General features: G+C 39.6%; 1 protein-coding gene across 5 annotated transcripts in view; it reads left to right on the plus strand.

Annotated features, from left to right (window-relative positions):
• The window catches only part of TMX1 (thioredoxin related transmembrane protein 1), a 112456-nt gene that overhangs the window by 4032 nt on the left and 82938 nt on the right, over nt 1-25486 (plus strand). For 3 of the 5 annotated variants that reach the window (XM_007192852.3, XM_057542166.1, XM_057542167.1), the window contains exons 3-8: nt 794-839; nt 2954-3082; nt 5284-5329; nt 5428-5529; nt 5644-5710; nt 16564-16618. In XM_007192852.3, the coding sequence (XP_007192914.2) occupies nt 794-839; nt 2954-3082; nt 5284-5329; nt 5428-5529; nt 5644-5710; nt 16564-16618 (445 nt within the window). Of the gene's footprint in view, nt 1-793; nt 840-2953; nt 3083-5283; nt 5330-5427; nt 5530-5643; nt 5711-9110; nt 10846-16563; nt 16619-20100; nt 20117-25486 lie in introns of those variants that run through there. The other 2 variants (XM_057542165.1, XM_007192851.2) reach the window with 2 other exon arrangements.

The following is a 25486-nucleotide window of genomic DNA, read 5'->3' on the forward strand; positions in this document are numbered from 1 at the left end:
TGATGTTGTTATGGCCCACCTTTTGAAAGATTCATAATATTTTCCATTTTTAACAATACCTTAGAAACTCTGTGTTTGTTTTTTGATTATCAAATGCAATTTCATTTGATTTTAGACCTAAGACCACAGTTATATTGTGCTGTCCCATGATTCATTGCTAGTAATCTTAGAGTAGTATAATTGACCAAATGTTTATACATATATATATGTTCACAAATGTCTTCAATATTCAGATTTTACATAACTTTTAAATGGAGATAATGTATAGTAGTTTTTTTTTCACTTGCTTTAAGTACGTAATTGGAATTTCTTTCACTGTTTATATTACAGAGCTTAACTATTTTTAGGTATAATTTCATATTCTTTGCCTATTAGTCAAGTAATTCAGAGTCAGCTTTTTTTTTTTTTTTTTTTTTAATTTATTTATTATTTATGGCTGTATTGGGTCTTCGTTTCTGTGCGAGGGCTTTCTCTAGTTGTGGCAAGCGGGGGCCACTCTTCATCGCGGTGCACGGGCCTCTCACTATCACGGCCTCTTTTGTTGTGGAGCACAGGCTCCAGACGCGCAGGCTCAGTAATTGTGGCTCACGGGCCCAGTTGCTCCGCGGCATGTGGGATCTTCCCAGACCAGGGCTAGAACCCGTGTCCCCTGCATCGGCAGGCAGATTCTCAACCACTGCGCCACCAGGGAAGCCCCCAGAGTCAGCTTTTAAGTAGTAAGTGATTGGCCCATATAAAACCTGCTGTGTGTTCTTTCTTGTATTTACTTCTAATCTTTCTTTATCATTTGTAGGACTAAGCGGACGATTTATCATAACTGCTCTTCCTACTATTTATCAGTAAGTATTTGAAGATTCTGTAGTTATGAAAGATGCATCATAGTGTAATCAGAATAGTAGACCTCTAGCCTAGATCATGTTTAAAGAGCATTATATTCAGTAAGTTTACTAGAAGGCTTACTTTGCTTAGTGCTATCCTAGGTGCCTTTAGATAGATGAATGATGCATGAAACAATCTGGGATCCCAAAGATTTGTAATTATTTTAGAAGATGATGTACATGAGAAATGGTGTGATACCATTCAGCTAGTAAGTGATTATGAGCGCAGAGTTGTGGTAAGTACTGTAGGAAGTTTGGTAAGGGAAAAAATCGCTGCTTTGGACTGGTTCCTGGAGAATATGAGGTTTAAACTCAACCTTGGAGGTAGCATTTTCAAGAGTGCAGAGTAAGCATTCCATCCTGAGAACAGTCTCATAAACAGTTATAATTAGGAGCAGGGTATGTTCAAACATTAGCTATTAGAAAGTGCTGTAGCTCAGCCTTGGGGACAGTGGTAGGTGAAATGGTTGTTAAGTCAGAATAAACAAGATTATGTAGTCTTCAGTGTCAGGTTTTTTAGTTTGTCTTTATCTTCTGAACTGGCCATAAGAAATCTTAAATCTCTGTATCTGCCCTGAACCTTAATGTTCATCTAGCTGGTGGGTTGAATGCCAGGAGGCACTTCTCTCCTTCACTTAAAAGTTACGAAAACAAGAAGTTGGCGGTTCTGTGTGTTTCTCGATTTTCCTTGTCTTTTTTTCAAGTTTGTATCTGTTTCCCTGTACCTTTTTATTTGCCACTACTCCCTTTGTATATGTTTAAATGTCTCTTCTCTGTCTCTGTAAGTGCTTCTCTCCGTTTTTACTCAGTCCTTTTCTCCACATGCCCCTTAACTGGCTAGTCAGTCTCCCCCTTGTCTCAACACCCCCTGAAATTTTCTGGAATTTCCTGCCTTTTTCTTTTAGTAACATTGTTTATCATGCCCATTCCCCTAATTTCTGCCTGCTGAAATCCTACCTATCCTTCAAAAACAGCTCAAATGTCATTTCCTCCGCAAAACTTTGGGTTTTTGAGTGGGGGCTTCCTTGTTGTCTTTGGCTCTGGATGGATAAAGGATCCTCTAATCTTACTGTAGGTAGTGGGGAGCTATGGAAAGTTTTTGCGTTTAAGTGATAAAAATTGAAGTGTTCATTGAGTAGAGTTAGACTGGCAGTATTATTTAAGATAGTTTAGAAATGGTGAAGATGTGGGAACAGGGAGAGCACTTACGATCCTGACAGAGCTCCGTGTATTGGGAATGGGAAGGAGGAGGTGGGTGTCAGGAAGAACGCAAAGCCGAATGTCACTGCATCAGATGCCTCCAGCGACTTAAAGCATGATGGCTGTGAAAGCTCTTTAACAATAGCTAATAAATAATAAATGTCAGGCGCGATTCTAACCGCTTTTTCATGAAGTCATCTCTTTCATATGTGTATCATGGCTTAAAAATAATTTTCTGAGATATATCTACGTACTGCGTTTCTTTTTCTCCCCAGTTTTTTTTTTTTAAATTATTTATTTATTTATTTATTTATGGCCGTGTTGGGTCTTCGTTTCTGCACAAGGGCTTTCTCCAGCTGCGGCAAGCGGGGGCTACTCTTCATCGCGGTGCGCGGGCCTCTCATTATTGCGGCCTCTCTTGTTGCGGAGCACAGGCTCCAGACGCGTAGGCTCAGTAACTGTGGCTCACGGGCCTAGTTGCTCCGCGGCATGTGGGATCTTCCCAGACCAGGGCTTGAACCCGTGTCCCCTGCATTGGCAGGCAGATTCTCAACCACTGCGCCACCAGGGAAGCCCTCTCCCCAGTTTTTTATTGAGACATAATTGACATATAACTACTACTGTGTTTCATAGTTTTATTATTTGGAAGAGTAACAGTAACAGTCTTAAGACTTATGATTGTTTAAAAATATAACCTCAGTGTTTAATTAAATTTGGGGCTAGGATGTCAAGGGTAGGTAATTAGTGTAATTTGCTACTTGTGCATTGCTGATGATTTTGAAGATTAGGATTGATTGTAAAATGAGGTTATAGAAATAGCAGAACAAAGTTTATTTATTTGGTGCTGATTAATATTTACTTGTGATCTTCTTTAGTTGTAAAAATGGTGAATTTAGGCGCTATCAGGGCTCAAGGACTAAGAAGGACTTCATAAACTTTATAAGTGAAAAAGAGTGGAAGAGTATTGAACCCGTTTCATCATGGCTTGGTCCAGGTTCTGTTTTGTAAGTATGAGGGGTTTTTCTCTTATTTATTTCAGGATTAATTGGGACATATATTTCATGTAAATAAAGCATATATACTTAGTTTTAACTCTAGGACTCTTAAGATACGTTCAGATTTACTATGTGATATTTTCAGTTTGACTTTATCTTCTAAGTCCAGTGCATACTGTGATCCTTGTTAATGTAGAAGGAGGCATTCTATAGAATTAAGCTGAAAGTCTTTTTAGGAATATTTTAGCTCTGTAAATATGGTCATTTGTATCATCAAAAACTAATAAATCCCCCTAAGAGTGTGAGCGATATAATAGGTAAAACTATCATTTGAGGGTTTTTTTGTTTGTTTTTGTTGTTTTTTAAAATATTTATTTATTTATTTGGCTGTGCCAGGTCTTAGTTGCGGCGTGTGGAATCTTTAGTTGAAGCATACGGGCTCTTAGTTGCGGCACGCGGGATCTAGTTCCCTGACCAGGGATCGAATCCGGGCCCCCTGCATTGGGAGTGCGGAGTTTTAACCACTGGACCACCAGGGAAGTCCCTATCATTTAAGCTTAGCATTTGGATGAGAAGCCTCAACCATATACCTACTCATGCTACCTTTAGATTTCAGTTCTTGATTTAATGTGATTGAATTATTCCACCTGTCTGATAGCTTTTTGTATGAATAGTACGGATGAACAATGAGCCCGATGGCATGACTAACCACTGAGCTTTATATGTAGGTAGAGGGTACATTTCTCCATAGCAGCTCGCTATGGAGCAGTAGGATTGGGCATAACTAACGCATTTTCTGAAACTTCCTTGGGGAGCAAGGCCTCACGGGTCATTTGAGAGACCTCTGGGAATACTGAGTTTTGCTGAGGCCACCATGGACTCATCCTGGTGTGGCTAAGCTATCTCTTCCTGTCCTCTTACCACACTTGCCTTTGGAGGATGGAGAGTGTAAGCGATAATGCTCTGGATCTGGGAGTGGGGGCATGATCATCCCTAAACAGTATTTTGAAAAAGAAAGTTCATCTTTAGGACCTTTACCTAACACCTCTGAATTGAACTGTCAGAATTCCCCCACTGAACCACCATGCCCAGCCCAAATAAGGCACCTGCTCTTCCTGATAGAATCTAATTAGCACAGACTACAGTGAGACAACACAGTGATTCATGTTTCAGTTCCTTGTTCCTATTCCCATTTTGTGTTTTAAAGAACAGAAGCAACACGGTTAATGTACCTGTCTGTGTTGGACTGAAAATGTAACTGATTTTTGTTTGAAATCTCATGTCATAAACGATTCTTCCCGTCTCTGGTCAAGGAAGTGGGGGTCGCTTGTAAGTCTCCGCTGACTCCTCTGGGCAGCAGTCCATACCTTTTTTATTGGTAGACTGAGTAAGAGACGCTCCCAGGGTCAGCTTGGCAGGTTCACCCACACAGCGATCGGTGATTGGATTAGGCCATCCTGCATGCAGGACCTCTGGCTTGTGTGTGAATTAGTTTATGTGTTCGTGGCCCCACTTCTGCTAGAGAGAACCCACAAAGCTAAGTTTTGGAGCAGGTCTCTTTTCTAACTGCCCATCAAAGCTACTTGGGTTTAATTATGTGAAAATTGTTATTTTTACTTTTACCGTTTTACTTATATGGTAACTTAGCATTTACTTCTTGTGTAATTATTTTGTGTATCATTAAACTATATCAAACTAATGCTGTTGTAAGTTTAATACAAAAGGAGGGTAATTCTTAGGTGGGAAGGATCAACTCAACAAGTGCTCCCAGTCTGCCTTCAGACTCCCTTCTCTACTTTTTCTTTGGAGGATTTTAAGGGTGAATAAGAGTTGCCATTTGCTTACAGTGTGCCTAACTTCAAACCAGTTTGTTCCATGGAGCTTGTAACCTGTACTCAAAGTATATTGGAGAAATCATCAGGTGAAAGGTTAAAGTCAAAACAATAGGAGAAAAGGAAACAAAAATGATCAAGTGTTTTGTTTATGAGGATATCACATAGTGGCAAAAATTCAGAAACTGTTAATTTCCATTAACAAACCTTATTATGGGCTTGAAATCACTGATGTATCACTAATCTTGAGTAACAGCAATAAAATCTGTTGTGTTGGGGAAATTATAGAGTAAAAAATAGAAGATATAGGTAACACACATGTATTCTACTTCAAAGCTGTGTATCTGATTCAGTTTTTCACTTGTCTCTTTATTTTAGGATGAGTAGTATGTCAGCACTCTTTCAGCTGTCTATGTGGATCAGGGTATGGGCTAAAATTTTATTTCCATTTTAAACATTTTGACACTGTCACTTTTTAAGAAATGACCATGTTTTTAGTTTATTTTTTTCTTTTGATTTTAGACTTGCCATAACTATTTTATTGAAGACCTTGGATTACCGGTTTGGGGATCATATACAGTGTTTGCCTTAGCAACTCTGCTTTCGGGACTATTATTAGGACTTGTAAGCACTTCATTTTCGGAGTACTGGGAAGAAAAATATCTTAGAATTTCATAATTCAGTATAGTTTCACTAGCTTTATATTGTACATCATATTTCTTATGTTTATTTTTGCAGTGCATGATATTTGTGGCAGATTGCCTTTGTCCTTCAAAAAGGCGCAGACCACAGCCATACCCTTCCAGTAAGTATATTTTTAAATGTTTATTTATTTATTTATTTTAATATCTGTATTTTTATTTTACTTTTTTTTTTTTTTAAGAGCGCCTGACTTATTTATTTATTTATTTTTATTTTTTTGGCTGTGTTGGGTCTTCGTTTCTATGAGAGGGCTTTCTCTAGTTGCGGCAAGTGGGGGCCACTCTTCATCGCGGTGCGCGGGCCTTTCACTATCGTGGCCTCTCTTGTTGTGAAGCACAGGCTCCAGACGCGCAGGCTCAGTAGCTGTGGCTCACGGGCCTAGTTGCTCCGCGGTATGTGGGATCTTCCCAGACCAGGGCTCGAACCCGTGTGCCCTGCATTGGCAGGCAGATTCTCAACCACTGCGCCAACATGGAAGCCCCTTAAATGTTTATTTTTATTCACTATAATCCCATTGATTTCTGTAATAAACACAATCACACATAAAACAAATTGCCTCTCTAGCTTAGGTTTCTAAATATGGAGTGGTGGGGGAAGAGGGATGTATATTTCATGTAAGAATGACAGCCCATTGGATTTAGAAACATAGTTTTTTTTTGGTTTTTATAGTGTGGAGAATTTTAACACTGCATATAACTTATAGATATTTGATAACCATTGACCTGATGTCAATTTGTTTGAAAATTCCGTGATACTCATGGATCCATTTGAATATACTTGGGTCAAAAAAAGTTGAATATATTCCACTCTTGAAGTCTTTTCATTGGTATAGTGACCACATTTGAAGCTTTTTCTTTGTATGCTGGTCAAGTCTAAGTTTTTCTGTTAGGTTATTGGGAAAAGCAAATCCTGTAGCTGCTTGAGGATTCTCACTGACACTGTATTTTACTACACGATGGGTTTATAGAATTAGAATATTCACTGCTGTTTATCTTAATATAATTACCTACCAATCATTTATTTTTAATCATGAAAATTATACTGTTATGAAGGCCCTCTTATTTGCTGTTTGTAAAGAGCTTTCACTTTCTGTCGTCCCATTGGCTTTTCAGCAGCTCTTTAAAGTAGACTGCATAAGTGATACTCTTCCCATTTTGTGGTTGAGGAAACTAAAGCTCAGAGAGATGAACTGTGTTTCCAAGTTCACACAGAAATGACGGAGCTGAGAGTAGAACCTAAACCAGACTTTTGGCCTGACATTTCTGTTCTGTTGTGTTTCGTGACTTAGGACTTAAACTGAGGTCAAAACTCCTGAAATGAAATCAGTGGAGATTGCATTTACAGTATTCCTCGTCTGTCGAACAACTGATAAGGTTTTTTAAAAAATTTCTTAGATAGTTGCATTGATGCTAAGAAGGACACAGGTAGGGGAGGGAATAATTTTATCCACCAAGGGCCACTGACCTGCAGGAAAAAATATAATAAGCACAGATTACTTAAAAGACAATTAAGTCAGTGAATGTACATTTTATATTTATTTTGCTTCAGAAACCTTAAGCCTAACAACAGATTTGTCTCTTAAGTAATCTGTGACACAACTGATACTAATCCATACTTTAATGTGATATTACCCCTTCTGCAGCAGGCTACAGGAGTTTTGAGTTGTTTTCCATTATGTGTGTTTGGCTTAGATTTTGAGTTGCTAGGGAAAGATCCAACTGAGTCTAACTTTAAGCAAAATCAGAATTTATTGGTTCACGTAGTCAAGAAGCCTGAGGGCAGAGTTGATTGGATCCTGGGGCTCAAATGTTTTTATGTTTCTGAATTGCTCAGTTCTCTATGACTTTGCTTGCTCCATTTTGGGCTCTTTTTAGTCCTGAGAATAGAATGACTATAGAAAGCTATAGCTCATCCAGAGTAAGAAGGAAATATACTTCTGCCTGTACTCACCTATCTTTTGGAAAAATTCTGGTGTATTCCGCTTATATAGAGGGCTCACTGTTTGGAACAGTCACTGTAAACCAGGGTTTCTCAGCCTTGACACTGTTGGTCTTTTGGGCTGGATAATTCTTTTTTTTTTTTTTAATTTTTTTTTTTTTTATAGCTACTTTATTTATTTATTTATTTATTTATTTTTGGCTGTGTTGGGTCTTCGGTTCGTGCGAGGGCTTTCTCTAGTTGCGGCAAGCGGGGGCCACGCTTCATCGCGGTGCGGGAACCGCTCTTCATCGCGGTGCGCGGGCCCTTCTCTATCGCGGCCCCTCCCGTTGCGGGGCACAGGCTCCAGACGCGCAGGCTCAGTAGTTGTGGCTCACGGGCCCAGCTGCTCCGTGGCATGTGGGATCTTCCCAGACCAGGGCTCGAACCCGTGTCCCCTGCATTAGCAGGCAGATTCTCAACCACTGCGCCACCAGGGAAGCCCCTGGGCTGGATAATTCTTAATCGTGATAAACTGTCTTTATTACATTATTGAATGTTCAGCAGCATCCCCCTGGCTGCCAGCAGCACCGCCCCTCTCTGTTGTAGCAACCAAAAATATCTTCACACATAGCCAAGTGTTCCCGAGGAGGCAGAATCACCCCTGGTGGAGAACCACTGCTCTAAACTGTCGTTTGTGCTCACCACAGCCACCTGGGGTGTGGCATAGGGAAGGGGTAACCCAACAGGAAGAGGGATGCTAGGCAGACCAAACAACAGATTGTCCACTTTACGGTAATTCCTTCCCGTAATTTCTTCTACCTTGCACCCCCGTGTTCTTCTTCCTGCTCCGTTCCGGGTTGCCTAGGATTAGGGACGGTCTCGGATCACTGAACAGAGAAAAGCTCATTGGCCAAATTCTGTGTTCTGGATCTCAGTAACATGGTGTGTTCTAAGTTTACGTTAACTAGCAACAGTCCCTATTAACAAAGGGAGGGGGGTATATGTGTGTGTGTGCATATTAAAAAATTAATTGAGCTGTATACTTAAGATATGTATCTTATATTATTTGTAATTACACCTTAATAAAATTACACATGTGGAGAAGTGGAAGCATCTTTATGAAACCACTTGAAAAAAAACATGGCTAGGAAAATAGCCTTCAACTTAAGTGTCTGATTCCTTTTCTCCTGGGAGCTGAAACAAGGGTGGTATTGAAGTTTGTCTTAGTATACTTCTTAGCTAGAAGATTTAATAGCAAGTTAATATAAAATTGTTATATTTAATGCAGTCTGTTTTCTTACAACATCCATATGCACAGCATTAATTCTGGTTCATTAATTTCAGTTCAGTTTATGAATAGGTGGATAATAAGAATGAATTTGGTAAGTAAAATGGATCTTCCAAACCAGTTATTTTTACAGTATCACTTGTTCTTGAAGATAGCTTTTTCCTTTTGGAAATCCAAACATGATTGATAAACAAATGCCAAAGCAATTTATGGGCGTATGAATTGTGTCTTGATTGTACTCTTAACACAACTCTAATACATCAACAAAAGAACATTTCTGGTTTTTATCTTTAAGAAAAATTATTCCTAGAATCTTCTCAACCTGTGAAAAAAGTGGAGGAAGAACAAGAGGCTGATGAAGAAGATGTTTCAGAAGAGGAACCTGAAAGCAAAGAAAGAATAAACGCAGACTCTGCACAGAATGCCATAAGACAACGTTCTGTGGCTCCTTCGTTGGCCACAGATAAATCTAGTTAATTTGTACAAGTATATGCCTATGATTCTGACAAAAACAGAAGATGGATCATTTCTTTTGGTTTGAAGTGAACTGTGACTTGCTTGTACATTGCAGGGTTCAGTCTAGATTGTCATTAGGTTGAACAGTCTACCTTAAGGAAATAAAAGTAGCACTATGTGAAAACACAGGATTTGAGAACAGTATGGTGGTTCAAACAGTTGTTTAATTTTTGAAAAATCTGGTGCCAAGCAATAAGATTTCTGTATGTTTGTTTCATAATAACCTTTTCAAGTCTGAGTTGAAAAATTACATTTCCCAAGTATTGCATTATTGAGGTATTGAAGGAGATTACTTTAGAGAAAAAGATTTCTCATTTGATACAATTTTTCTCAGTTTCACTGTGTGAAAAAAAGAACATATTTCCCATTAATGGGAACTTTGCCCATTGTCTCAAGAAATGTGTATTTCAGTGACAAGTCTGAGGTCCTTTCAGAGGTAAAGTCCAAAATTTAGTCATAGCTTTAGAGTATGCAACTAATAAAAGCTACCTTACTTTAGTTACAGTTTTCTACATATGATAATACAGGATATGTTTAGGAAGATTTTATAAGCCCATGGTGTTGTCTTGATTCCTATAAAAGGTTGGTTGCCTTTTTGTTCTCCTCTGTTCAGTGTATGATTTGTATTTTTCTTACCATGAGTTACATTTTTCATTTTCCAAATTGGATAATTTCTTGGAAATGTTTTTCATGTTTTAATAAATTGTTTCAAACTGAAGTTTACTGAGGAATCCTTAAAAGTGAAGAGGCATCTACTGATAATTTAAAATCTTGGCTACTTGTTTCAGATTTTACATCATTCTTGTTGAACCTCTACTTGAACTTTTTTTGGATGTGAAGGTGAACATTCCTGATTTTTATTTGATTTTGTGGAAAAGCCTTGGTATTTTACATTTTGAAAATTCACAGAAGCTTAATTTGATATAAAGTCAGCATTCTACTCAGGAAAAAGCATCTTGTAGTGTATGTTTCCAGTGTATATTTGTCCTCATACAGAAAGTTCTTAATTGATTTTACAAAGTCAATGTATGCTTGATGTCTTAAACTCATAAAAGTCTTATGTTTTTGAAAAGACAAACTCTATATTCTACTGTACTTTCTGTTGTGTGGTATTTCACAGGTGGGTATCAGCAAGGTGGGACATTTAATATATTTTTACTCCTTGAAGAGTTTAAGAATAGAGTTTTCACTTTACAGCAAAAGAGGGGGTGGGCGGATGTGTGCGGTGGCAGTAGAGAACTGTATTAGCTACAAGAAGGGGAAAAAGCATAAATATTTAGAATGGATCGCCTCTCCATTATGGTAATAGACAATTTCTGTAATGTCCCCTTTCATCTAGGTTCTGCTGCTGTGTGAATCCATTAGACTTACAATATCATAATGTACAACAGTTTTCTTTAAAGGCCTGTCCTTTAGAATATTAAATATTCTGCCATTGAAGAGTTTGGATGTGTAATTTTGTGATTCTTTGGAAAAATAATCTAAGCACAAAATAAACTTTTCTAAGCACTTCACTGAAGCTGAAGGCAAGTGTGATTTCTAGTTGCATATTTAACGATGCTTAATTAATTTGCATTTAACAGTGTTCAAGTGAATATTTGTGTCACTGTGTATATACTTGATATGTGTAATCAAAAGGCTAGAGTCATACACATCTGTTTCTGTCACTTGAGATGATAGAGAAATGCTGCTCGTTAATTAAGCGTTCTATTTTTCTAGTCTTGTAGTATACATGACTATATTTTTAAGTGATTAAAAAATGCAATATATACAGAAGATTACAAGTAGGCTGAACATGTAGAGACTTGATATTTCAGAAAAGAGATGATCTTGTGTGTCTTCAGGATTGTCACTGTAGACATCTGAATAATCAATTTTCTGTCACACCAGAGGCTTACAGAAACTATATTGGGATCATTTTACCTTTAACAGACCCCTTTTGTTTCTGCATTGGTTTAAAGGGGCTCCACATGGCAGCTTAGCAACAGATCGTCTAGGAGGGAGTAAGGTGCAATATCAGCATCCTGGAGAACGCTGCTCCCCACACTGCCTCAGTCATTCAGCTCCACCACTGAAGTATTGAAATTTGATCACTCCACTAGAAAATGCAGTATTCTACCACGTATTGCCTAAATACTTAAATGGGCAAGACTGACAATAGTTTTAATGAAGGTTCCATAGGGAACACTTTCCATTCATTGAGTATTGGAGCTGTGCTATTTTCCTGTAATAATTCATTTAGTCTGACTACAGTATGTGATATCTGAGCATTACGTGTCATTCAGGTGAACAGGCTCAGAGAGCTATGGCAGAAATAGGTACAATTTGAAACCACAAGATTTCAAATCATGCTTTTTTTTTCAGCATGAGTACTGCAAGTTTAGCAATTTATATATGAAATGACAATATAAATATAAAAATTTCACTCTTACCAGAATATTGCAACAAATACTATTCAGAAATACCAGAATTCAGTACTTGCAGTCTTGTGTTTTGGGTACTGCATAAAGAATCGAGGTTATTACCATAAATGATGCTTTTGAAAGCAGATTTCTCTCTAGTCAGTTGTGTTCTTATTGAGCCCGATGCATAAAAAGGCATAGTACTGGACTTGTGATTAGATAAACATTTTTGAATGAACATTTTAACTCATTTTAAAGTTACCTAGGATATTCTGATTCATTGCGTAATTTAAGTTAGAATTCTTTCGATAATTTTTTTCCCCAAGCTTTACTGAGGTATGATTGACAAATTACTTTTTTTTTTTTTAATTTAGTTTATTTATTTATTTGGCTGTGTTGGGTCTTTGTTTCTGTGCGAGGGCTTTCTGTAGTTGCGGCGAGCGGGGGCCACTCTTCATCGCGGTGCGCGGGCCTCTCACTGTCGCAGCCTCTCTTGTTGCGGAGCACAGGCTCCAGATGCGCAGGCTCAGTAGTTACGGCTCACGGGCCCAGTTGCTCCGTGGCATGTGGGATCCTCCCAGACCAGGGCTCGAACCCGTGTCCCCTGCATTGGCAGCAGATTCTCAACCACTGCGCCACCTGGGAAGCCCTGACAAATTACTTTCGATGTGGGTCTTTTATTAATCATAATTGTTTTGGGTTGGTATTTAAATGAGCGGTCATACTGAGTATAATTGTGTAATTCTAAAAGTAAATTTTAAATTGAATATCCTACTTGCAGATTTAGATATGTTGGTATTTCATATCCAGCACCTGTTTTAGAGCCATTGAAATTAGAAAAACAAGTTTAAATTGGAACTTTGATAATCTATAAGAAGATTCAGTTACATACTTGAACTAAACATCTAAAATGTTCCTTCTCCTTTAATGATTTTTTTATTTTGATTCATTCATTACAAATGGTGATAATATCAGTACTGTATTGTGGCCATTAATGAAATCAGCTGTCCTTCCTTTCTACCCATTTGGCTATGTGTGACAGTACTTATAAGCCTGTTCTCATTGTAGTATCACAACTCAGACTGGTTGTATCCTGAAAATGAAATTATAATTAGTTAAGCAAATAGAGGTTTGATTTATCTGAAACTTCTTTTAAATCTAAGCATAATTGAGAGAGTCATGTTTTAAATTCATTGAAAATATGTTGATACTTCACTTGGAAGAATAACTTAAGTAATTAAGTGTTTTTTTAAACTTCCGAAGCTTCAGTGCTTTACTAAAGCATGTAGTAGAAAGAAGGTTGCTAGTGGGTTAGAATGTATCAACTCAAGTAAGTACTTAGGAAGTTTCAACATATTGCTACCAAGGCATTCCTAAGAAACCTTCTCTAAACTTTAGTCTTTCTGTTGCCACAGAATCAAGTATATACTTGGTTGGAAATTGTAAATGCTCTTAACCCTATCCCTCTGGCCCCAACCCAACTAATGTTCCTGAAACTACTTTAATAAATGAACTGTTGTTCTCTGAGCCTGCCTCATTCCATCTGTTGGTTCAAGAGTCAGCTCAAATCCTGTGAGTCCTTTCTGGCCCACAGTCATTTATTTCAGAAAGAAACTATTTTGTGGGTTTCTACCATTCTCTGGCAGTTAAATCATATACTATCTTGTAATATTTCTCCTCTTGCATTTATTTTACCAATTAACTGACATGGAGCAACCAGAGTACATCTCTAGGCCTCGATTTGTGAGTAAAGTGATTTCGGAGGTTCTCTACCTTCAACAAGATAAACATTGCTCTCATCTGTTGTCTCGAAAAGCTGACTGTCAGCTCCTTGAGGCCTGGAACTTATTGTTAGTTTGATACGAAGTGTAGTGTTGGGGGGAGACTTCTGGGCAGAGGTCAAGGGACCTGGCTTCAAATCTTGTCTCCGCCCCTGACCCAGGAATGCAACTGCCGCCTCTCTGGACATTGATTTGCATATTTATGAAACGAGGGTGAGTTGAGTAGTCTAGTGTTCAGATAAACGACTTTGGGGAAATTCTTGAAATGAACATTCAAGTTATTTGTAACTTTAGCTTCCTGGGCAAGTTTCCTAGAATATTAATGCCTTGTGAAGGAAGACAGTCAAATAGTAAAGCTACTAATGTTGACAGTAAGCTGTGTGAGTGTCACTAGGAACTCACTTGGGTCCTCAATCTACTGAGATGGGGGAGCAGGAAAAGAAAAACTCTTCTGCCTTTACTCTCATGGTAAGCACTGATGTCATCATTCACACCAGAACCCAGATTTTAAGTTCTGCATTTCTTTGCAGCCCTGTGCTTCAGAGGAAGCTTGACTCCGTCCTCGCTTACTAGGGGCAAGTTTAAATCCTATTTTATGTGGATTTTGTGTTTAGTATGCAAAATCTTACGTGTCATTTTGACAGTAACTTGAGTCTTCTCCTGAGAACGGGAGCAGTGTAAATTTGAAGGTGGTAAGAAAGAATTATTTTGCCATTCTGTCCCCTTTGAGGAGGAGGAAGTAAAGGCTGAGGTATGTTTATGTCTTCTGAAATATGTGGGTTGTTTTTTTTTTTAGTTTATTTTTTGTTTATTGTCAAGATTAAATGAGATAATGTATGTGAAAATGCCAGTTATAACTTAGCACGTGCAAACTGCTCAATATGGAATGTTTCTTAATCTAATGGTGGGCTTCCCTGGTGGTGCAGTGGTTGAGAATCTGCCTGCTAATGCAGGGGACACGGGTTCGAGCCCTGGTCTGGGAAGATCCCACATGCCACGGAGCAGCTGGGCCCGTGAGCCACAACTACTGAGCCTGCGCGTCTGGAGCCTGTGCCCCGCAACGGGAGGGGCCGCGATAGTGAAAGGCCCGCGCACCGCGATGAAGAGTGGTCCCCACTTGCCGCAACTAGAGAAAGCCCTCGCACGAACCGAAGACCCAACACAGCCAAAAATAAATAAATAAATAAATAAAGTAGCTATAAAATTAAAAAAAAAAAATCTAATGGTTATGAAAGGGGATTTCAGTTGAATAGCCCTACTGCTTAATAGACTATGTAACTTGCATTGTAATTTGAGCTATTTTTGAAGGCTTTTTTTGCAGACCTGCAAAGAGTATGATTACTTTTTTTGATATGATTTTTGAGCTCCTTATCAATGGATGCTTTGACACATCATTGCTGGAGAAACCAAACGACTCGATAACTTTCAATTAGATACAGCATGTAAAAATTCTTTTGTTATGTTCGGTGTTTATGTATGAGTTCAGATTGTGCAATGGCCGCAGCCTTCAGGTTGATTTTTAATCCGAGGATACACAAATTGTACAAAACGATGTTACTTGTTCTCCCCCTTGCATATGAGCTTACAGAGAAATTATAGTACACAAGAACAGGACAATGTGGTGAGTTTCTTTTTTCATTAAGTTAAAGGACCATCTTTTATTCTGATATATTCTTCTACTTCTTAATGCTTTTAAAATTAAAAATGCTAAATTAAAAAAAAAGTTCAGGGCTTCCCTGGTGGCGCAGTGGTTGAGAATCTGCCTGCTAATGCAGGGGACACGGGTTCGAGCCCTGGTCTGGGAAGATCCCACATGCCACGGAGCAGCTGGGCCCGTGAGCCACAACTACTGAGCCTGCGCGTCTGGAGCCTGTGCCCCGCAACGGGAGGGGCCGCGATAGAGAAAGGCCCGCGCACCGCGATGAAGAGCGGTCCCCGCACCGCGATGAAGAGTGGCCCCCGCTTGCCGCAACTGGAGAAAGCCCTCGCACGAACCGAAGACCCAATACAGACAAAAATAATAAACAAATAAATAAATAAATAAATAAAAGAAAATCCTTTTAAAAAAAAAAAAAAAAAAAAAAGTTCAGAGTTGACAATCTCTTGTGAGTATCCTAAATTTGGAGAATTTTACTGGGCCACAAAATTTTGAACTTTGAGAACAAACTCATCTAGTCTGAGATGAGTAAACTGAAGTTTCTTCACTAGACAGCTCATAAAAGGCAGTAGAAAGTGAGGATTCAGGTCTCCTCCCATTAACTGCTTTCTTCCTACTTCACGAAGTTTTCTCTGAGTGGCGTTAGTGGAAGCCATGCCATGTTATACCACTGCAAACTTAAATGCGCTATTCGTGTTGTTAAATGGAACCCAAATCTTTGATCAAAAAGGGCTGTTGGCTTACAGATCTATCAGGTGACTATTACTGTACCACTTAGGCCTGTAGTCTCATTTCTCTATGTGTCTGTGTTGGAAAGACAGAATCATCAAGGTGAATGATGATCTTTCAAATTTAGTTGCATTAATAACATTTCTGCCTCTTCATATAGGGAGATGCGATTGAATCTGATGCTTGGTACTAAGGAACAGAAAGACCAGTTAGGTACACTGAGGTTCTGTAGCCTTTTTTTTTTTTTCTTCTTTTTTTTTTAGTTGAAGCATCATTATAAAACTTATAGTAAGAAGAGAATTGCCCAAGTTAAGTTCATGTGGATCGCATTCATGTCTTGGCACTATGACAGCTTAATGTTTGCTGAATGTATTCATTCTGCAATGTTTACCGCTGACCTTGAGGCAGACCGCCAAAGAAAGCTCCGGTGGTGCCAGTTATCAGACTTTGTACAATACAAATTTTATTACAGTATTTTCTATACTCTGTCTCATGATCCCCATTGATTTACATTATCTCTAATGTGAGGTATTGTTAAAAACGCTTTACTTGTGTGTATTGCTTTAGAGTTTACCAAGGGCTTTCACAAGATTTATTTCCTTTGGGTCTCATAGAAACCTTGATTTTAGGGTAGGTATTATTATTATTATTATTATTTTACAGATAAGAAAATTGAAACTCTGAGAGGCCAAGAGACCCGCTTGAGATTACACAACTAGTAAGTGCTGCAATTAAGACTCGAACCTAGGATTGCTGACTTTAGTATAGAGTTAAATGTTTCTCAGATTATCTTCTGTAGAACACTAGTCCCACAAGATGTTTCATGAAGAAGATCTTCATGGTGAAATGAGTTTGGGAAAGCCTGTGTGTATTGTTCCTTCTGGATGCTCATAATACATCAGTCCCTGTACCAACAAGACCAGTTTACCTTTGTTCAACCTGGTATTTCCCAGATTTATTTGAATATAGAACCCCTTTTAAAACTAACACACGCTAAACACCCCAAGGCATTAGTATTCCTTAAAGTACACTTTTGGAGGAATATTAGTGTAGTAACTTTTCCTATACTGTACTACCCTAATCTTGTATGGAACTTTTTGTATGGTACCTTATAATTTAAGCTTTGTACTCTTGTCGAATGCTAGCTTCCTGAAAATACACCAAAATCATCCTATTGATAAACTAAAGCTGAGTTTATTGCTTACTATATATGGTAAAGCCAGTCACTACATTGACAGTCTTAGTAGTGTCTTGGATAGAGGCAGGTTATTGAGTTCTTTTGGGATCTGGTTTAAGGTGATTTTTTGATCTGAGGGCTTGTTTATGATGGGACATATTAGGGACTAGGGTTTTAAAGCAAATTTGAAAAGTAAACAGTCATTCAATGCCATCTATTGTTCTGAGAAGGGAGTATAAACTTGGCTGAGGGTAAATTGAATAGTCTAGTGTTCAGATAAATGACATTGAAGAAGTTCTTGAACAATGAAGCTATTTGCAACTTTAGCTTCCTGGGCAAGTTTCCTAGAATATAAATGCCATGTGAATGAAGACAGTCGAATAATAAAGTTGTTAATAGTAAGCTTTGTGGGTGCAAATGGGTTCAGTTATCCGTATGGCCCCCTTACTGCCATTCTTTGGCCTGAGCTGAAGGATTCACAACTGGGGATGTGATCTCACAATCTTGACTGCAGAGCTTCACCGCTATTTATGGCATCATTATCATGTATCAGGTTTCCTAGATGGTTGTTTCAACATCCATAAGTGTGAGATTTTTCTGTTCTTTTACTGGGTCATTTTTTTAATCATGTGGTGGGATGACAGTTGCATGGTGGCTATAAAACTTGTAGTCACCCATCTGAGGCCCTGTATAACAAACAGCAAGGGAAGGGTTATGACCAGAGTTTATAGAGTTCTAATGCATGAGCCAAGAGTGCCCAAATTAAACTGGAAGAACAGATTTCATTTCCAGTGTAATGAGCCTGCAGTACCAAATATGGGATTATTAGCCAAATTACCCAATTTTGTAATTTCTTTGTTAGTTTACCAGATCTCTTTAGTAGTAATAAAGATGTCCTAGAAGTTTGGAAGGATATAAGCTCACCATTTCCCCCTACCTGCCTAAAACAGCACATGCTCCCCCTCAAGACACCAATATTATATCTAATGGGCTCTTATTCCATTTAATTTCCTGAACCTCTTGGATGAGGAGTTCCTTGGTGGAATTTTATAGCCTTGGTGGCTTTGTCTAGCTCCCCTTTGTCCGCTTTTCTCTGAATCATAGCATGTCAGACTATCCTGAGGGCAGGTATCCATCTATCAAGGTAACTGCCCCCTGTCCATTTTGCAGGTAGTAGATGGTGGGCTTTTGTGTTTAAGACATAGGGGACTTCCCTGGCATTCCAGTGGTTAAGAGTCCGTGCTTCCACTGCCAGGGGCACAGGTTCAATCCCTGGTCAGGGAACTAAGATCCTGCGTGCTGCGAGGGGCAGTCAAAAAAAAAAAAAAAAGATGTAATTGTGTTACAAATTCAATTCTGTGTTACAAATCTGGTCATTGGTGCCACCCAGTCATCTATTTTTGGTCAAAATACCCCTATGGGTTGTCAAATAGTTTTTTATGATTTGGGGGCCACTTAAGAGTAGTCTGGCTCCAGGTGATGAAGTGTCAAGACCATTAATTGGGCAGATCTAAAGTGAAAGAAATAGTGTGTTTTACCTATAAAACTGGATAAAGTGAGACAGCTTCCAAATATGCACCATCTATTCCCTAGTTCTCTCCCAAGCTCTGTATCTGTGAAAGCTAGCTCCCACAGAAGGTCCCAAGTATTAGTTTTGGTGGAGACAAGAGTATTTTTTTTTCACCTAGATGATCATCATCTAGTCTATGATGATAGGGGATTTTAGATTTCTGGCTATACTTGTGTTTGCCATCCAAAAAGTCACCTAATAAAACAGTTGTCAGTTACCCAGAAAATCATCTGATATCATTACAAGGAAGTAGAAGCAAGGAAAGCTGGGTGCTCCTCCCAAAGGAAAATGTGTACAATTGCAGCAGTTAGTTTGATTGCATGCTTTAACCAGTTCATGAGTAAACTGTCTATTCCTGAAGACTAAATCTTTGGTTTTAGGTTGTGCAAGGTTTAGGAGGATTTTGAGGAAAGGCTGCTCATACCCGTTGATGACAAGGCTGGGTGTATTGCATGAGCTCCTTGCAATATTTAGTCATGTCTACTTGCTAGTAGTGTGTGGAGTCTAGGATCAGATGAAATATTCCTAGATGTCTGGACAGGCCTGTTACTTAATCATAAGCCAAGAGCTGATGAAGCCCAGAGGAGTCATTAAAGCCAATGAGAAGATCTTAGACCATAGAACTTTGAGAGACTGAGAGCTTTGCTAAATTGAGTTTCAGAATTCCACTTGCTCTTTCTACTTTTCCTAGAAATTGGAGGCAATATGGATACAGGCATACCCCATTTTATTGTGCTTTGTTTTATTGCTCTTTGCAAATACTATGTTTTTTACAAATTGAAGATTTGTGGCAGCCCGGTGTCGAGCAGGTAAATCAGCACCATTTTTCCAACAACATTTGCTCACTTTGTGTCTGAGTCACATTTTGGTAATTCTTGCAATGTTTCAAAGTTTTTCATTATTATATTTGTTATGGTGATCAGTGATCTTTGATATTACTATTGTAATTGTTTTGGGGTGCCACAAACTGCCCCGATAAGATTGCAACCTTAATCGATAAATTGTGTGTGTTCTGACTGCTCCACTCACCAGCTGTTCACCCCCATCTCCTTCTCCTTGGGCCTCCCTATCTCCTTAGAAACAGCAATATTGAAATTAGGCCAGTTAATAACCCTGCAATGGCTTCTAAGTGTTTCAGTGAGAGGAAGAGCTGCATGTCTCTCCCTTTAAATCAAAAGCTAGAAATGATTAAGCTTAGTGAGGAAGACATGTCAAAAGCCGAGACAGGCCGAAAGCTAAGCCTCTTGTGTCAGTTAGCCAAGTTGTGAAGGAAAAGGAAAAGTTCTTAAGGAAATTCAAAGTGCTACATGAATGTTAAGAAAGCAAAACAGCCTTATTTGCTGATATGGAGAAAGTTTGAGTGGTCTGGATTGAAAATCAAAACAGCCACAACATTCCCTTAAGCCAAAACCTAATCCAGAGCAAGGCCCTAACTCTCTTCCATTCTATGAAGGCTGAGAGAGGTGAGGAAGCTGCAGAAGAAAGTTTGAAGCTAACAGAGGTTGGTTCATGAGGTTTAAGGAAAGAAACCGTCTCCATAACATAAAAGTGCAAGGAGAAGCAGCAAGTGCTAATGTAGAAGCTGCAGCAAGTTTATCCAGAAGATCTAGCTAAGACCATTAATACAGATGGCTACACTAAACAACAGATTTTCAATGTAGACTAAACAGGCTTATATTAGAAGATGCCATCTAGGATTTTCATAGCTAGAGAGGAAAAGTCATGCCTGGTTTCAAAGCTTCAAAGGACAGGCTGACTCTTGTTAGGGGCTAATGCAACTGGGGACTTTTAAGTTGAAGCCAGTGCTCATTTGCCATTCCGAAAACCTGAGGGCCCTTAAGAATTATGCTAAGTTGACTCTGCTTGTGCTCTGTAAGTGCAACAACAAAGCCTGGATGACAGCACATCTGTTTACAACATGGCTTACTGAATATTTTAAGCCCACTGTTGAGAACGACTATTAGGGAAAAAAATTCCTTTCAAAGTGTCACTGCTTATTGACAATGCATCTGGTCACCCAGGAGCTCTAATGGAGATGTACAATGAGATTTATGTTGTTTTCATGCCTGGTAACATCCATTCTGTAGCCCACGGATCAAGGAGTCATTTCGACTTCCAAGTCTCACTATTTAAGAAATACATTTCTTAAGGCTAAAGCTACCAAGGATAGTAATTTCTCTCATGGATCTGGACAAAGTAAATTGAAAATCTTCTGGAAAGGATTCATCATTCTAGATGCCATTAAGTGCATATGTGATTCACAGGAAGAGGTCAAAATATCAACATTAACAGGAGTTTGGAAGAATATGATTCCAACCCTCCTGGATGAATTTGAGGGGTTTAAGACTTCAGTGGAGGAAGTGACTGCAGATGTGATGGAAATTGCAAGAGAACGAGAATTAGAAGTGGAACCTGAAGGTGTGACTGAATTGCTGCAATCTCATGATAAAACTTGAATGGATAAGGAGTTGCTTATGGATGAGCAAGGAAAGTGGTTCCTTGAGAGGGAGTTACTTCTCTTGAAGATGCTGTGAAGGTTGCTGAAATGACAACAAAGGATTTAGAATATTAGATAAACTTAATTGATAAAGCAGTGGCAGGGTTTGAGAGGATTAACTCCAATTTTGAAAAAAGTTCTACTGTGGGTAAAATGGTTATGTCAAACAGCTTTACATGCTATAGAGAACTCGTTCGTGAAAGGAAGAGTCAGTCGATGTGGCAAACTTCATCACTGTCTTATTTTAAGAAAAAGCACAGCCACCCCACCCTTCAGTAACCACCACCCTGATCAGTCAGCAGCCGTCTACATGGAAGCAAGACCCTTCACCAGCAGAAAGATTATGACTCACTGAAGGCTCAGATGATGGTTAGCATTTTTAAGCAATAAAATATATTTTTAAAAATAAATATATTTATGTATTTATTGGCTGCGTTGGGTCTTCGTTGCTGCACGCGGGCTTTCCTTAGTTGCAGAGAGCAGGGGCTACTATTCATTGCGGTGCTCAGGCTTGTCATTGTGGTGGCTTCTCTTGTTGTGGCGCACGGGCTCTAGAGCGCAGGCTCAGTAGTTGCGGTGCACGGGCTTAGTGGCTCCGCGGCATGTGGGATCTTCCCAGACCAGGGTTTGAACCATGTCCCCTGCATTGGCAGGCGGACTCTTAACCACTGCACCACCAGGGAAGTCCCCAATATTTTCAAATTAAGGAATGTCCACTGTTTTTCTTTAGATATAATACTATTGCATACTTACTAGACTAAAATATAATGTAAATATAAGTTTTGCATGCACTGGGAAACTGAAAATTTTGTGTGACTCGCTTTATTGCAATATTCATTATTGCAGTGGTCTGGAACTGAACCTGATGTATCTCCAAGGTTTGCCTGTACAAACTTTCTGATTAAGTGGTAGGGCTTTACCTACCACTTATTAAAGCTCTTTAATAACAGTTCCAGAAAAATTGCTGCCCCTGACACTAGAGAGATAGATTTGAATTCCCCAGGTTGGGGCATGAAATATGGTAGTTTCTCTCCTACTGTAGAGCCAGAGCTTTCTGGCAAGGAAAGACCCGTCTATCCTGAGAATACGCAAATAATGACCAGGGCATATTTAAAACCCATAGCAATGTGTACTTGTATGAAATCCATTTGGACATGTTCAAAGAGGACCTGAATGGGGAGCTTTTGTCCATGTTCAACTTTACAGCTTTTCCAGGGTAATGCTGGTGGCATGAAACATGCACCAGCAAATTTAGCAAACTTTCCCTACTGTGATGAGTAATTTTGTGTCAACCTGACTGAGCTAAGGGTTGCTCAGATCCTGGTAAACATTATTTTTGGGTGCATCTGTGAGGGTATTTCTGGAAGAAATTAGCATTTGAATCAGTAGTCTGAATAAAGAAGATCCACCCTCACCAATGTGGATGGACAACATCAAATAAGTTGAGGGCCCAAATAGAACAGAAAGGCTGAGAAAGGGTAGATTCACTCTCCTCTTACCCTTGGACACCAGAGTTTCTGGTTTTTGGGGCTTTGGACTTGGACTGAATTTTATCACTGGCTTTCCTGTTTTGCCAGCTTGCAGGCAGCAGATTGCCGGCCTTTGTGGCCTTCATAACCATGTGAGCCAATTTCTGTAATAAATCTCTTCATATATATATATATGTGTGTGTATATATACACACACACACACACACACACACACACACATATTCTTTTTTTATGTGTATGCTTGATGTTGTCACAGAGGTCCCTTAAACTGTACTCATTTTTAAAATTTGTTTTTCTTTTTGCTGTTCTGACTAGGTGATTTCCGTTATTCTATCTTCTGGATCGCTTATGCATTCTGTATCACCTAGTCTGCTGTTTATTCTCGCTAGTGTATTTTTCGTTTCAGTTATTGTGTTCTTTAGCTCTGTCTGGTTTTTTTTTTTTTTTTTTATGGCTGTGTTGGGTCTTCGTTTCTGTGTGAGGGCTTTCTCTAGTTGCGGCAAGTGGGGGCCACTCTTCATCGCGGTGTCTGGTTCTTTTTATATTTTCTAGTTCTTTGTTAAAATTCTCACTGTGTTCATCTATTCTTTCCTCAAGTTCAGTTCTTATTATGATTGCTTTGAACTCTTTATTAGGGAAACTATCTCTGTTTCATTAGCATTTTCTTCCTTGTTCTTTTGCTTTAACATGTTCCTCTGCCTTCTCATTTTGCTTAACTTTCTCTGTCTCTATAAAATTAGGTAAAACAGTTACATATCCCAGTCTTGATAGCGTGTCCTTGTGTGGGAGCCTCCCTTTGTGGTTGGCATGTGCCCAGCAGCGTTGGTGGGAGAGCTGGATCTGAAGTGAACACGGGCTGCATCTCCCCCCCCAGGGTGTGCTGGCAACCACAGTCTTAGTGAGGGGGTAGGGCTAGAGCCAGAGCCAGGTGCAAGCTGGGGTTTCTCCTAGGCTCCATGGCCATCACCACCCTATGGGGGAAGGGGGGTGGATCAGGGCCTGAGGGTCTGGAGCAGGAGCCCTGAGGGAGTTGGGTTTCTCCCAGGTGTGATAGCAGTTTCTGCCTTGGTTAGGGGCGTGACTGGTGCCTGAGGGCTTGGGGGTATAGTTCTCTGCTGGTTTCACATTTTCCCCCAGTGTGTGTGCCTTGGTTAGAGGCTGGATTGGGACTGTAGAGGTTGGTACTACACTGCTGAGCTGGTTTCACTCCCTCCCAAGTGTGTGCACTGATGCACATGCTGGCAATGGCTGCCTCTGGTCACGAGGGTCCCAGCCAGCTTCATGTCACTCAAGTGTACACATCCTCCTTATCAGCCTCCACCTTAGTGGGAAGCAGCCCTGGAGCAAGAAGGGCTGGAGCAGGAGCTTGGTGTGGGCTGGGGGATACACCAGGGCAGTCCTGGGAAGCAGGCCAGAGCCCCAGGCAGTTTTTAGTCTGTTGCATCCACAGTGTGACTATGAGTAAGCAAATCTGTGCACATGTTCTTCAAAAGTGGAGTCTTGGTTTCTTACAGCCCTCCAGTAAGCCCCAGTCGTTTTCAAACTAAATAAGGGGGCTTGTCTTCCTGGTGCCAGACCCCATGGCTGGGGTACCTAATATGTGGCTTGAATCTCTCACCCCGCAGGGAGGATCCCTGAGCCTGTGATATTTCCCTCTTCTTCTGTGTCTCCTACTAGGGGTGTAGGTCCCAACCTGACCACTTCTCCCTTCCTACCAGACGCCATGTGGATCTTTCTTTACAGCCTTGGTTGTAGAAAAGCTATCTTGCTAGTCCCCAGGTTGATTTCAGCAAGAGTCACTCTATATGTAGTTGTAGTTTGGAGGTGTTCGTGAGGGGAGGTGAGCCCAGCGTCCTCCTACTCTGCCTTCTTGATCTCTCTCCTATAACTATACGTCTTCTATTGATTCTGTTTCTCTGGAGAACCCTAATACATGAACGAATGTTGATTCAGTACAGTGGCCAATTTTTCCTTACTGTGGTGAGTAATTTCATGTAAACTTTACAACATTCCATGCTGAAAATGCCAGAAGTGATCTTTATATGATTTGCATCCAGATTTCTCCCAGCACCTCTTTTTGACTCTGGATCTAATTGCTGGCATTCTGTAATAGCCTTTTTGAGTCTCTTTAAAAATTTGGTCTTTTGGGATTTCATGGATGCTAGGATCTTAGCAAGAGATGCCTGTCTCACACACTGATCAGCCAGGATATTTTGTTGAGGGTTAGCCCTTTTGGGGGTGAGTTCTGACCTTTTTAATAACTGGCACCTTAGGAAGTATTAGAGCACTTAAAAAAATTCTTTATTTTGCTAACTGATCTTAATTGGATTTCCTGCTGAAACTAAGAACTCTTACTGTATCCAAAGCATTCTAAAATCATGGTCTACCCCCAAAGCATATCTGCTATCAGTTTATATATCAATGTTCTTATCTTTAAGTAAACAGCAAGGCTTGGTGAGTGTAATGAGTTCTGCCATCTAGGCAAATTTTGCCTCTTGCAAGGGGTCATATTCTAGAGGTGAAGTGAGACCTGTTATGGTGTATCTCTCCTAATATTTTTTATGTAGGTCTTAAGATATGATCCATCAACAGAGAAGTTTAAGTCTGGATTTTCTAATGAATTAATTTGGAGTATAGGTCGTACACACATAGAGGTTAAACAGTCGGGGGTTTCTCGTTCTCCAGGTAATAGAAGAGTAGCAGCATTTAAAATATTGTAACAGTGAATGAAATATGTGGAAGAGAAAATAATACGATTTCGATTTCATAGGGGTAAGCCCACTTGCTCAGAAATGTGTATTTTCAGCAAGCAACAAAGATTGTATGGCATAAGATGCATCAAGTTTAAAGGG

This window comes from Balaenoptera acutorostrata, chromosome 3 (genome assembly GCF_949987535.1).
Source record: "Balaenoptera acutorostrata chromosome 3, mBalAcu1.1, whole genome shotgun sequence".
Lineage (NCBI taxonomy): Eukaryota > Metazoa > Chordata > Mammalia > Artiodactyla > Balaenopteridae > Balaenoptera > Balaenoptera acutorostrata.